The sequence below is a fragment of the Panthera pardus genome, unplaced genomic scaffold, assembly GCF_024362965.1.
Source record: "Panthera pardus isolate Hobbes unplaced genomic scaffold, ASM2436296v1 HiC_scaffold_27, whole genome shotgun sequence".
NCBI lineage: Eukaryota > Metazoa > Chordata > Mammalia > Carnivora > Felidae > Panthera > Panthera pardus.
Window position 1 is genome coordinate 70556719 of NW_026526843.1, and position 13798 is coordinate 70570516.

At 37.1% G+C, this 13798-nt stretch overlaps 1 protein-coding gene across 2 annotated transcripts in view; it reads right to left on the bottom strand.

Annotated features, from left to right (window-relative positions):
- Positions 1-1799: 1799 nt before the first annotated feature.
- Positions 1800-13798, bottom strand: part of YIPF6 (Yip1 domain family member 6) — a 42560-nt gene continuing 30561 nt past the window's right edge. For both annotated transcript variants that reach the window (XM_019428587.2, XM_019428588.2), the window contains exons 6-7: positions 8377-8534; positions 1800-6596 (exon numbers count right to left, since the gene is read on the bottom strand). In XM_019428587.2, the coding sequence (XP_019284132.1) occupies positions 6478-6596; positions 8377-8534 (277 nt within the window). In that variant the 3' untranslated portion in view covers positions 1800-6477. The remainder of the gene's footprint in view (positions 6597-8376; positions 8535-13798) is intronic.

Sequence of the window (13798 nt, forward strand, 5' to 3'; positions counted from 1 at the left end):
AAATTACCACAGCCTTCTAGCCAAATATATTTTTTCAATTCTTATTTCTCATCATGCCCCCACACTCAGCATGTAATACCTATTTACTGCCTATTTTTCTTTTAACTAATTCAACACATTTCCTGAACACCTACTTTTTGCAAGACACTCATTCTTAGACTTTCAGAGTATAAAACTTTCTGTAAGGGTAGCAGAGCATAGCAGAAGTACATACACTTTTGAGTTAAGATGGAGCTGTGTTCACATTCCAACTTTGCCACTTACTGAATCCAAAATGCTTCTTCCTCTGTAAAAATGAAGGAAATTCCCTCAAAAGGTTAGTGTAATACGAAGGTACCATGTAGAAATCTGTGGCACATAAGTAATAGTTTCATTTCTTCCTTCTCATCTTTCTGATTCTTAATCAGGCCTTCCCTTCAGCAACTACACTTGTCGACAAGACTGAAACAATACATTCTCTCAACATGCATCACATCTACAAGATCAAATTTACATTCCTAGCTATGATTTTTACAATTCACTTGTATTTCCAGTTGTCTTTAGGATATGATCGCTTTGATGGTCAAACTCAGTACCTATTCTCAAACACATACCATTCTTCAAGGCCCATGGTTAGAAATATATTGGCATTCCTTTCTTCTCTACCCTACTCATAATCCAAGTTTTCAAGGTCCTCATTTATTCCATTAAGGTAACTTTCTTCAAAAAACTCCCCTGCTCCAGAACTTTTGAAAACATCCTATTTCCTACCACAGTATGACCTACTCATGACTTTTCAGTATCTACCCTCAATAATTTGGTCTCATCTTATCCAACCAACTTTATTTTCCAAAGTCAGTTGAATTCACTTCAGTATGTGAGTTATCATTAGAAAAGGATCAATATTAACATGAAGAACAACTTTCCAATTGTGTTCTTGAGACTGGCTTTATCATTCAAGGCCTATCACTTCACTTACCTGAGCTTATTTCCTTAGGTATAAGCTTAGAAGCTTTATCTACCTTGCAAAGTGAAATAAAGGCAGCTAGAAAAATTTCACAAAGCATTGTGATTATGTACAGGATGTGACACACTTGCACATGTGCACACAGATGGCTTTAGACTTGCCTGCTCCCTCACCTTTGTTCATAAGTATTCTCTACCATCTGGAATGCCACACCCCACCCCCATCTTGGATGATACAAATTCTCCCAATATGTCACAGATGTATTCCTGTTCTTACTGCTCATTCTGAGATCTTATGTGGCACCAAAAATAAGAACCACAATGCATTTCAACTATTAGTGTGTAGGGATGGTGAGTTCAGTTTCTCCAAGTAGATTGCAAATTGAAAGCAGAAACAGGTATAGTTCCCAGAAGATGTGTGAAAACCCAGTTTCTCACCATGTTATTAAGGTACCTGATTGACGCAGCTTACTTTAAGTGGGTAGGTATGATGGCAAAGAACCAATATAGAAGACTATGGAGTCATAAAACCAGAGTTTGAACCCTGGTTGTGTTGTGACTTTAGGCAATTTATTTAACCTTCCCAAGTTCCCAGGTTCCAAAATGTTGAGATAAGGATAATACCACCAACCTCAAAAGGCTGTTGTGATTAGAGATACTGTTTATAAAGTAGCTAATATTAACACTTGGTATATATTATTTGCTCAATAAATGTGATTTCTCTTACTAACTTGCTTCCTGTGCAATCCTACATAGCATTCAATATTGTCTGATGATAATATATTACTATCTGAAAATAGTATGCAGCAAATATCTCTGCATCTTTCAGTACAAGAAGAGGCACATACAAAATCTCCTTTTCCAGTGTTTTTATTTGCACATTTAACATTCACAAATCATTTTACAGATTTATTATTTCCACAGGTTCATTATTTATAGGAAAGATCAGGATTGAAATGGAGTACTAAAGAGGACCAAGAAATTACCAGCAGTGATGGCATAGTTTAAAAAGTTCTGAAATAAAGAGAACAGAGTGAGCAATAGCAGCATGTGGCCACGTCCTACCAGGCAGAACCACTGACTTCATTAAGGCAATGCCCTTACTGTTATTTTCCCCACCTAGTTTAACCAAAATAAAAAAAGGATTTTATTCTCACAGTACTGCTTTCTGAAGTCTTAGAAATATAAATGGTACTATAGGTGACTAGATGCATCTGAGGACTATAAACACCTGAATAAACAGATTAAATTTTGATGCATTAAACATCCCTATGGAAGATTTAAAATGAAAGAGGCAGAAGTCCCTTTGACTCTTAAGACTTTGGGAATTTGGGGGAGGGGTGTGTGTGCTGGTGGGGAGAAGGGAGAGAAAAGGGATTCAAGGTGCAGGGGGCAGCAAACCTAACTCCAATGTACACCTGCTCTTGTGTTTTTCTCAGATGCTAATATAGTGTTCTATTACTCAGGGGAAAAAAAGAATGAGTTATCTATCTCTAGTCAGTTGTAGGGTATAATGGTTAATGACAGGGAGCATACCCTGGGAAAGGGGTACATTCATTTCATGTACATAACAATGCAATTCAAAACTGGTCCTACTATGCTCCCATCTATGGTGTTTTCCTACTTTATTTTTTAAAATTTTATAATGTTGATTTATTTTTTGAGAGACAGAAAGAGCGTGAAGAGGGGAGGGGCAGAGAGAGAGGAGGACACAGAATCCATAGCAGGCTCCAGACTCTGAGCTGTCAGCACTGAGCCTAAGATAGAGCTCGAACTCATGAGCTATGAGATCATGACCTGAGCAGTAGTCAGATGCTTAACCGACTGAGCCACCCAGGCACCCCACGTTTTCCTATTTTAAATCAATTTACTGCATGCCCTTGGACAATTTACTTAACTTTCTGTGACTCAATTTTCTACTTGTAAAATAAGAACTGTAGCATTTTATGTTAAGGATTAAAGGAGATATATAAAATGCACTTAATGATAGTGCCTGGCCAAATCCACAGAGACAGAAAGCATACTGGTGATTGCCAGAGGCTGGGGAGAAGTGGGAGAGGAAGTGACTGCTACTGGATATGGGATTTTACTGTGAAGTGATGAAAATGTTCTAAGATGAGAGTGGTGATAATTACACAATTATGTGAAAATACTGAAAAATCACTGAATTGTATAACACTTTAAAAGGGTGAATTTGGTAAAGTATATCTCAACAAAGCTGTTATAAAAAAATTCTTAAAAAAATAGAATATTGCCTGGCACAATGTAAGTGTCCAATAAATGTTAACCATTATTAGTAGTAATATTACTGTTATTATTATTATATGGCCATCCTATGGCCTGAGTAAATCACTAGAAATTCTTTACTTTCAATAAAAGCCCACAGAATCTAGAAAAGTATTTCTAATTTACATATATTAACATTCACACATTTATTTCTATCCAAATTGTCTCAGAAATTAACAGTCTAATAAAGAATAACAATGTCAGTATTTTACATGGAATAGAACAGCTGCATGCAATGGATGTCTGATCATATCATGATAGCATTCAGATAAATTTCAATGATTTGATGTTACCCAAAGATTTCAAATGACAGGAGATTTTCATTTTCATCTCCAGGAATAAACAGGAAGTCCAGGTACAGTAAGTAGTTAGCTTATAAGAAGTATACAATTAAATCTTCATATACAGTCTTGCTAACCTTCTCACCACATCTGGGGAATATTTATAAAAAGACAAATATAGTAAACAGTTAAATGCTTACCAGTCCCATGCTCTGTGACAAGCCCACCTTGCCCAACAAAACAAAACCCCCATCACAATAAAAAGATCCAATTGAATTCATGTAATAAGCCTTTTAAGATGCAAAAGACTTGAAAATTAATGGTATGACTGACATTTACGACTACATGGCACAAATACATTTGCATCAGTTGAGTTTTTATAATCTGAACAGCGATTAAATCCAGTCTTTACCCTTCCTATTGCTAAAGAATATGACAGTGGAGGCTCAATCTCAGAGGCAAGAGCAGCAAATGATAAGCCACGACAGTAGTGATGCACCACACTTGGCAATGATCCACCACATTTGGTAATGATGCTCACACACTTGAGTTTCATCTAAAGCATGAAACTTCCCAATTCTTGGAACAGGGTTTCCTTTGTTAAAATCCCCTTCTATTCTAGTCTTTCTTTCTATAATTAGCCATGTGCCTTTGCAGCAAATCAGGGAAAGCTGTGTTGAGGGTTACAACTTCCAGATAATCAGGTCTTCTGCCACAGAAAGCAATGCACTTTTTTTTCATATATTAAGAAAATATAATTTATGCCACAAAACTGATCATTCATTTTGAGAAACATAATCTCCATTTTACCCACTTTCATTTAAATCAAATAAAACCATTCTTCAAGTCACCAAAGAGCAACAGGTTAATAGACAGAACAAGCTGCCTTAACACCCAATATGTATAACCCCCCCCCCCCCCCCACACACACACACACAACCCCTACTCCAGTTGTGGCCCTAAAAATTTCTGACCAAAATATTTAGCCTGAATAAAATCCAGCAGATAATTCCCTTTTGAGAAACATGATTATTTTTTTTTTTAATTTTACACTATAACCATTGGGACAGAGTATGAAATAACTTTGGAAGAAAGATGTTTTTGGTAAGAAGTTAGAAAATTTCAGACAATGGAAATGGATGATATTTTTGGACCAGTCAGAAACAGTTTCAAAATATTTTCTTTACCACTTCAAGACTGAAACATTGGCTTTGTGCTCACAAGATTTATTTTAAAATTTAGAAGGGAAGCTGAAATAAAGATATAAACAAAAACTCTGGACAAGGCTGGGACAGAGGGAACCAACTTTGTAACGCTCTGTAATTTAATATCACTCCAAGAACACATTTGTCCTAGTATTGTTCTTAGTTAAGCTGAGAATGGAGAAAATACGTTTTTAAAATTATATATCTATGTGTAGATAGTCTTTAGATACAAAATGAATAAATATTTAAATTCCATGATAAAGAAAAAATGTGGAATAAATTCCTATCTTTATAAGTAACTGTATATACAGTGGATGCTGTCTGCTGACTCCTAATCTTTTGTCTATTAAGAGTTCTTCAATGTGCAATTTATAGAAGGCAGTAGCTCATATTACCTGAAAGGAGCCCAGTTTAGCTTAGAAATCAGGCTTTCCAGACACTCTGCTTCCTGAAAAGCCCTCACACTTGTGTGTATAAATAGCTGAGAATACAAGCAGGTGCACACATGCAAAAAAAGTACTTGTCTAAAGAAGAGTTAATTAGCTTTACAAATAAAGTCTAAAACCAAGAAAATAAATTGCTATTCCCCAATCTGAGAAGCACATCTAATGAAAAAACTGCTAAGCCCACTATGAAAAGGTGGCAGCTGTAAACCCAACTCATCCTACGTCATGCTCTAAGCATCTAGCTGTTTTGTGAACCAGCCATCAGAACACTAAATCCCTCCATGTTCACATGGTTAAGTGCAGGCTTCTGATTTAGCTTTACTTTCTAGTTAGAGGCCAGACTATGCAGAATAATTGTTTAGAGCTATGCTGTATCCAAACTACCTCCTACTATTAAGAACAAAGTGCCCACGTGATAATATGCATGAAGGACCTATCAATTTAAATTTCTGAGGTCTTCCACCTGGATAAGTTCAAGCACTGGTCCACAGAGAGCTTTAATCAAAGGAAAATAATATGGTAACTGTGAACAGTTTGCATATTCAGAGTTAGGGGGGTAAGATTAAAAATTAGAGTAATTATATGGTAACTGTGAACAGTTTGCATATTCAGAGCTAGGGGGGTAAGATTAAAAATTAGAGTGTCACTGAGGTGCTGTTAAGCATGGCAGAAAGGTGACTATATGGAAAGACTAAAGAAGCCAATTCTTTAGCTGTCCTTTGCTTTTTAAAAAAGCAACAAGTGTAGAATTTTCCCCTGTCAAAATCTGAACACTGGTTGATGCATGATGCATGTTTTCTCATACCCAGTTATGAACCCCCTTCCTAACCTCTGTCATTGCCTTTTTAAGCCTAAGAGAGAAATAAAAGGAAATGGATACAGACTATCGATTCTTATTTATGAAGAGAGAGGCATATTCTAATAGTCATAAGGCAATGTATTTAAGAGCTGCACCTGAACTGGTATTCTCAAAACTGAAAATACAGTTACTAATTCTACTCAACTTGCAGGATGTATCCATGTGCTTTCCAAATCATTGGTTGTCACGCAAATGGACCACAGTGACCCTATCATGCCTTAAGGCAGCACTATACTGTGTATACTATGTATTTTCAAGAAATGACATTAAGAGGAAAAGGACAATCTTTCAAACACCAGTTCCTTACATAAATGGTGATGGTGCTTTATGGCTCCCCTTTCATCTCAAAATATCTCCAAAATTAGACAAAAGAGGGCCACAGGCAAAGCTCAATGGTAAATTGCATCTTTCAGACGAGCTTTCAATTCACTGGTTTTTAATTTCCATTTCCTGATTTACTGAGGAGTGAAGGTGAGAATCATCCAACTGATGACAAAATAGAACAAGAAAACAGGATAAATGGCGAGGGCTTTGCGGTTTGGAGGCTGGCTATCGGCAAGAAAAGCTGTAGAGGCTAAACAAAACAAACAAAACAAAATGGAACCTTTAATATAATAAGATTGTCACAACCACTAACATCTACTAAACTTGAATGTGCTTGGCATAGTCTGGAACATAGAATTATACTAAAAGTTCAGTTATATTTGATATCCTCAGAGAAAAAGGCATTTTGAAGCATAGTTTCCCAGACAGTTGAGAGCTACTAGTTTCTAGTATTAAGATTTCAACCATTTTACATGAAAACCTTTCTAAAAGGGGTTTCCTACTCTTTTCTCAGAAGTTACTGAACTGTGATGAGTAGGCTTATTACAAAGATGTCTAAGGTTAGTTGCTCCTGTGGCAAATGACTTCATACTGCTGTGCTAGGTAACTGTTCTTATTTTTAAGTTACCAGCTCTTTATGATGCTGTCCCTCTTGTCCACCCAGGAAAGGAGACTCATATTTTTACTTATTAATGACCCCCTTTCATGGAAATCTTTCCTGAACAACCATCTGTTATCCTGCCACCCCAGGCAGATCTGCCCACATACCTCCTCTGTGTCCTCACCATGCCCTGCACAGACTTCCATCTTCCACCTTGGATGCCTATTGCCCTTAAGTGTTTACATGTCTGGCTGCTCCACTAAGTTATGAACTCTGAGGATGGAGACCATGGTTAGCACAATGCCTGACACAGAGTTTGTGCTTAAGAAATACTTGCTGAATTAAAAAATGGAATGTTTACAGGAGCCTCTCTCCCTTCTAAGATTCTACTTTCTGAACTGCTATGAGCCTGGACACTGGGTATTTAGAACTACATATAGGGTAAATTATCAGATTCTATGTGAGGGAATGAGGAGTTCTCCCATGGGTAAAGCACTCGAGCTTAATATACAGTCTCTGCAGTATCAATTCTATCACTCTTGGACCTTACTTTTGGATTACTTCTTGGATTTTAATCATGGTCCAGAGCAAAGACATGATAATGCACTTAAAAATATTAAGCAATCTGTCTATCCCATGAAACAAGAAGCTACCTTGTAGCTGAAGGTAGAATTTTAAGAGAATTTTAGGAAGGCAAAACTAATGAGCACTTGGCATTTACTGCCACTGCTACAGGCTCTTCCTAATTGTTAGCAGAATGTTCTACTGAAGCATAAAAGTACTATATAATGATACCTAACAACCTATACTGGGAGATCGTTTAGTACACTTCTAAAGAGGTGTGAGATCTGCTTGGGTTTTAAACTTAATTCCCTTATTCACTAGTTATGTGTCCTAGGGCATGTTGTTTAACCTCTCTGTGTCTGTTCCTCATCTGTAAAAATAGGACTAATATATATTGTTTTTATTTATTAGGGCTGTTGTGAGGGTTAAGTGAGATAATGCATACATAGCCTCACAACAGTGCTTGGTCTGTAATAAGCAATCTGTATATGCAAGCTACTATTTTTATTATGATGAATTTCACAGGAAAAGTCCCAAGTCATTTCTCAAGTCACCTATGCCTCCTACATGCCAGGAACTGAGCTAGGTCTAGTGTAATCTCCATTCCCAATCCTATATATTATTTAATAATTTAAAAAAAAAGGGTGTGACTATCTACATCTCAAAAATCTAGATACCCAATCTTCATAAGGTGGACATCACCCCTATCAAATGCCTACTCAGAGAAGAGGGTTCCATGGATGACACTGGCAAGAATCATATCACCCATGTATGACTTAGGAGTTACATTGCTCCTCATCTGGTCTTCATTTCTTAACTCCTGTCCTTGTATGTTTTGCCATTGTAGAGATAAATACATTCTTACCTACTATAGACCATGCAAACATCACGATCACCACAAAAAGCCGGACCATGAAGTTTATTGGTCCTTGTTCGGCCAAAAGCACCAACCGACAAACCAGCATTGCCACTGTCAAGGGAAGTATACAGTAACCCAGCACACAGAGGCTCTGGAAAAAAGATCTAAAAAAATAATATACAACCATAAAGATCATAAATATATTTGATCTGTATCACGAGATAGTTTATTACACAGATTTCTATGTAGCCTGGATTCTTACAGTCCTCAAAATACATAATACCTATACTTTAACATTGATTTTATGAAGATAGGTTTCTGTATTAATCATATGATTTAATTTTTCTCTGCCCATACTCTTCCTCCTTTCCTCTCACACTCCTTAAGAGTCAATCATCTAGGATACCAGATGATCTACTCTAATTCGTAAAGACTTCCTTTTCCCACTGAACCTCTAAAACAGTGATTCTTAATCTTTTCTAGTTTAAAAACCTATTTAAGAATTTGTTGAAAGCTATGGACCATTTCTTCCACAAAATGGACATAATATCCTTTTTTTTTAAATATGAAATTTATTGTCAAATTGGTTTCCATACAACACCCAGTGCTCATCCCAACAGGTGCCCTCCTCAATACCAGTCACCCACCCTACCCTCCCTCCCAGGCCCCATCAACCCTCAGTTTGTTCTCAGTTCTTAAGAGTCTCCTATGTTTTGGCTCCCTCCCACTCTAACCTCTTTTTATTTTCCTTCCCTTCCTCCATGGTCTTCTATTAACTTTCTCAGGATCCACATAAGAGTGAAAACATATGGTATCTGTTTTTCTCTGTATGACATATTTCACTTAGCATAACACTCTCCAGTTCCATCCACGTTGCTACAAAAGGCCATATTTCATTCTTTCTCATTGCCATGTAGTACTCCATTGTGTATATAAACCACAATTTCTTTATCCATTCCTCAGTTGATAGACATTTAGGCTCCTTCCATAATTTGGCTCCTGTTGACATTGCTACTATAAACTTTGGGGTACAAGTGCCCCTATGCATCAGCACTCCTGTATCCCTTGGGTAAATTCCTAGCAGTGCTATTGCTGGTCATAAGGTAGATCTATTTTTAATTTTTTTTTTTTAATTTTTTGAGGAAGCTCTGCACTGTTTTCCAGGGCGGCTGCACCAGTTTGCATTCCCACCAACAGTGCAAGAGGGTTCCCGTTTCTCCACATCCTCACCAGCATCTATAGTCTCCTGATTTCTTCATTTTAGCCACTCTGACTTGCGTGAGGTGGTATCTGAGTGTGGTTTTGATTTGTATTTCCCTGATGAGGAGCGACGTTGAGCATCTTTTCATGTGCCTCTTGGCCACCTGGATGTCTTCTTTAGAGAAGTGTCTATTCATGTTTTCTGCCCATTTCTTCACTGGCTTATTTGTTTTTCGGGTGTGGAGTTTGGTGAGCTCTTTATAGATTTTGGATACTAGTCCTTTGTCCGATGTGTCATTTGCAAATATCTTTTCCCATTCCGTTGGTTGCCTTTTAGTTTTGTTGATTGTTTCATTTGTAGTGCAGAAGCTTTTTATCTTCATGAGGTCCCAATAGTTCATTTTTGCTTTTAATTCCCTTGCCTTTGGGGATGTGTCAAGTAAGAAATTGCTACGGCTGAGGTAAGAGAGGTTTTTCTCTGCTTTCTCCCCTAGAGTTTTGATGGTTTCCTGTCTCACATTCAGGTCCTTTATCCATTTTGAGTTTGTTTTTGTGAATGGTGTAAGAAAGTGGTTTAGTTTCATCCTTCTGCATGTTGCTGTCCAGTTCTCCCAGCACCATTTGTTAAAGAGACTGTCTTTTTTCCATTGGATATTCTTTCCTGCTTTGTCAAAGATTAGTTGGCCATATTTTGTGGGTCTAATTTTGGGGTTTCTATTCTATTCCATTGGTCTATGTGTCTTTGTGTGCCAATAACATGCTGTCTTGATGATTACAGCTTTGTAGTAGAGGCTAAAGGCTGGGATTGTGATGCCTCCTGCTTTGGTCTTCTTCAAAATTACTTTGGCTATTCGGGGTCTTTTGTGGTTCCATACAAATTTTAGGATTGCTTGTTCTAGCTTGGAGAAGAATGCTGGTGCTATTTTGATTGGGATTGCATTGAATGTGTAGATAGCTTTGGGTAGTATTGACATTTTAACAATATTTATTCTTCCAATCCACAAGCATGGCATGTTTTTCCATTTCTTTCTATGTTCTTCAATTTCCTTCATAAGCTTTCTATAGTTTTCAGCATACAGATCTTTTACATCTTTGGTTAGGTTTATTCCTAGGTATTTTATGCTTCTTGGTGCAATTGTGAATGGGATCGGTTTCTTTATTTGTCTTTCTGTTGCTTCATTATTACCGTATAAGAATGCCACTGATTTCTGTACATTGATTTTGTTTCCTGTGACTTTGCTGAATTCATGTATCAGTTCTAGCAGACTTTTGGCGGAGTCTATCGGATTTTCCATGTACAGTATCATGTCATCTGCAAAAAGTGAAAGCTTGACTTCATCTTTGCCAATTTTGATGCCTTTGATTTCCTTTTGTTGTCTGATTGCTCATGCTAGAACTTCCAACACTATGTTAAACAACAGCGGTGAGAGTGGATATCCCTGTCGTGTTCCTGATCTCAGGGAAAAAGCTCTCAGTTTTTCCCCATTGACGATGATATTAGCTGTGGGCTTTTCATAAATGGCTTTTATGATGTTTAAGTATGTTCCTTCTATCCCGACTTTCTCAAGGGTTTTTATTAAGAAAGGATGCTGACTTTTGTCAAATGCTTCTTCTGCATCAATTGACAGGATCATATGGTTCTTTTCTTTCCTTTTATTAATGTGATGTATCACATTGATTGATCTGCAAATGCTGAACAAGCCCTGCAGCCCAGGAATGAATCCCACTTGATCATGGTGAATAATTCTTTTTATATGCTGTTGAATTCGATTTGCTAGTATCTTATTGAGAATTTTTGCATCCATATTCATCAGGGATATTGGCCTGTAGTTCTCTTTTTTTACTGGGTCTCTGTCTGGTTTAGGAATCAAAGTAACACTGGCTTCATAGAATGAGTCTGGAAGTTTTCCTTCCCTTTCTATTTTTTGGAATAGCTTGAGAAGGATAGGTATTACTTCTGCTTTAAATGTCTGGTAGAATTCTCCTGGGAAGCCATCTGGTCCTGAACTCTTATTTGTTGGGAGATTTTTGATAACTGATTCAATTTCTTCGCTGCTTATGGCTCTGCTCAAGCTTTCTATTTCTTCCTGTTTGAGTTTTGGGATTGTGTGGGTGTTTAGGAATTTGTCCATTTCTTCCAGGTTGTCCAGATTATTGGCATGTAATTTTTCACAGTATTCCCTGATAATTGCTTATATTTCTGAGGGATTGGTTGTTATAATTCCATTTTCATTCACGATTTTATCTCCCTTTTCTTTTTGAGAAGCCTGGCTAGAGGTTTATCAATTTTATTTTTTTCAAAAAACCAACTCTTGGTTTCATTGATCTGCTCTATCATTTTTTTTAGATTCTATATTGTTTATTTCTTCTCTGATCTTTATTATTTCTCTTCTTCTGCTGGGTTTGGGGTGTCTTTGCTGTTCTGCTTCTAGTTCCTTTAGGTGTGCTGTTAGATTTTGTATTTGGGATTTTTCTTGTTTCTTGAGATGGGCCTAGATTGCAATGTATTTTCCTCTCAGGACTGCCTTCGGTGCATCCCAAAGCATTTGGATTGTTGTCTTTTCAATTTCATTTGTTTCCATATATTTCTTAATTTCTTCTCTAATTGCCTGGTTGACCCATTCATTCTTTAGTAGGGTGTTCTTTAATCTCCATGCTTTTGGAGGTTTTCCAGACTTTTTCCTATGGTTGATTTCAAGCTTCATAGCATTGTGGTCTGAAAGTGTGCATGGTATGATTTCAATTCTTGTATACTTATGAAGGGCTGTTTTGTGACCCAGTATGTGATCTATCTTGGAGAATGTTCCATGTGCACTCGAGAAGAAAGTATATTCTGTTGCTTTGGGATGCAGAGTTCTAAATATATGTGTCAAGTTCATCTGATCCAATGTATCATTCAGGGCCCTTGTTTCTTTATTGATCTTGTGTCTAGATGATCTATCCATTGTTGTAAGTGGAGTATTAAAGTCCCTGCAATTACCACATTCTAATCAATAAGGTTGCTTATGTTTGTGATTAATTGTTTTATATACTTGGGGGCTTCCATATTCAGCACATAGACATTTATAATTGTTAGCTCTTCCTGAAGGATAGACCCTGTAATTATTATATAATGCCCTTCTTCATCTTTTGTTACAGCCTTTAATTTAAAGTCTACTTTTTCTGATATAAGTATGGCTACTCCAGCTTTGAGTTCCAGTAGCATGATAGATAGTTCTCCATCCCCTCACTTTCAATCTGAAGGTGTCCTCAGGTCTAAAATGAGTCTCTTGTAGACAGCAAATAGATGGGTCTTGTTTTTTTATCCATTCTGATACCCTATGTCTTTTGGTTGGAACATTTAGTCCATTTACACTCAGTGTTATTATTGAAAGATATGGGTTTAGAGTCATTGTGATGTCTGTAAGGTTTCATGCTTGTAATGATGTCTCTGGTACTTTGTGGTCCTTGCAATATTTCACTCACAGAATCCCCCTTAGGATCTCTTGTAGGGATGGTTTAGTGGTGATGAATTCCTTCAGTTTTTGTTTGTTTGGGAAGACCTTTATCTCTCCTTCTATTCTAAATGACAGACTTGCTGGATAAAGGATTCTCGGCTGCATATTTTTTCTGCTCATCACATTGAAGATTTCCTGCCATTCCTCTCTGGCCTGCCAAGTTTCAGTAGATAGATCCGTCACTAGTCTTATCAGTCTCCCTTTATATGTTAGAGTGCATTTATCCTTAGCTGTTTTCAGAATTTTCTCTTTATCCTTGTATTTTGCCCATTTCACTATGATATGTCATGTAGAAGATCGATTCAGGTTACATCTGAAGGGAGTTCTCTGTGCCTCTTGGATTTCAATGCCTTTTCCCTTCCCCAGTTCAGGGAAGTTCTCAGCTATGATTTGTTTAAGTACACCTTCAGCCCCTTTCTCTCTCTCTCTTCCTCCTCTGGAATCCATATTATACAGATATTTTTCCATTTGACTGCATCACTTAGTTATCTAATTCTCCCCTCATACTCCTGGATTTTTTTACCTCTCTTTTTCTCAGCTTCCTTTTTTTCTATAATTTTAGTTTCTAATTCACCTGTTCTCTCCTCTGCCTCTTCAATACGAGCTGTGGTCGCCTCTATTTTATTTTGCAACTCATTTATAGCATTTTTTAGCTCCACCTGACTGTTTCTGAGTCCCTTGATCTCTGTAGCAATAGATTCTCTGCTGTCTTCTACACTTTTTTCAAGCCC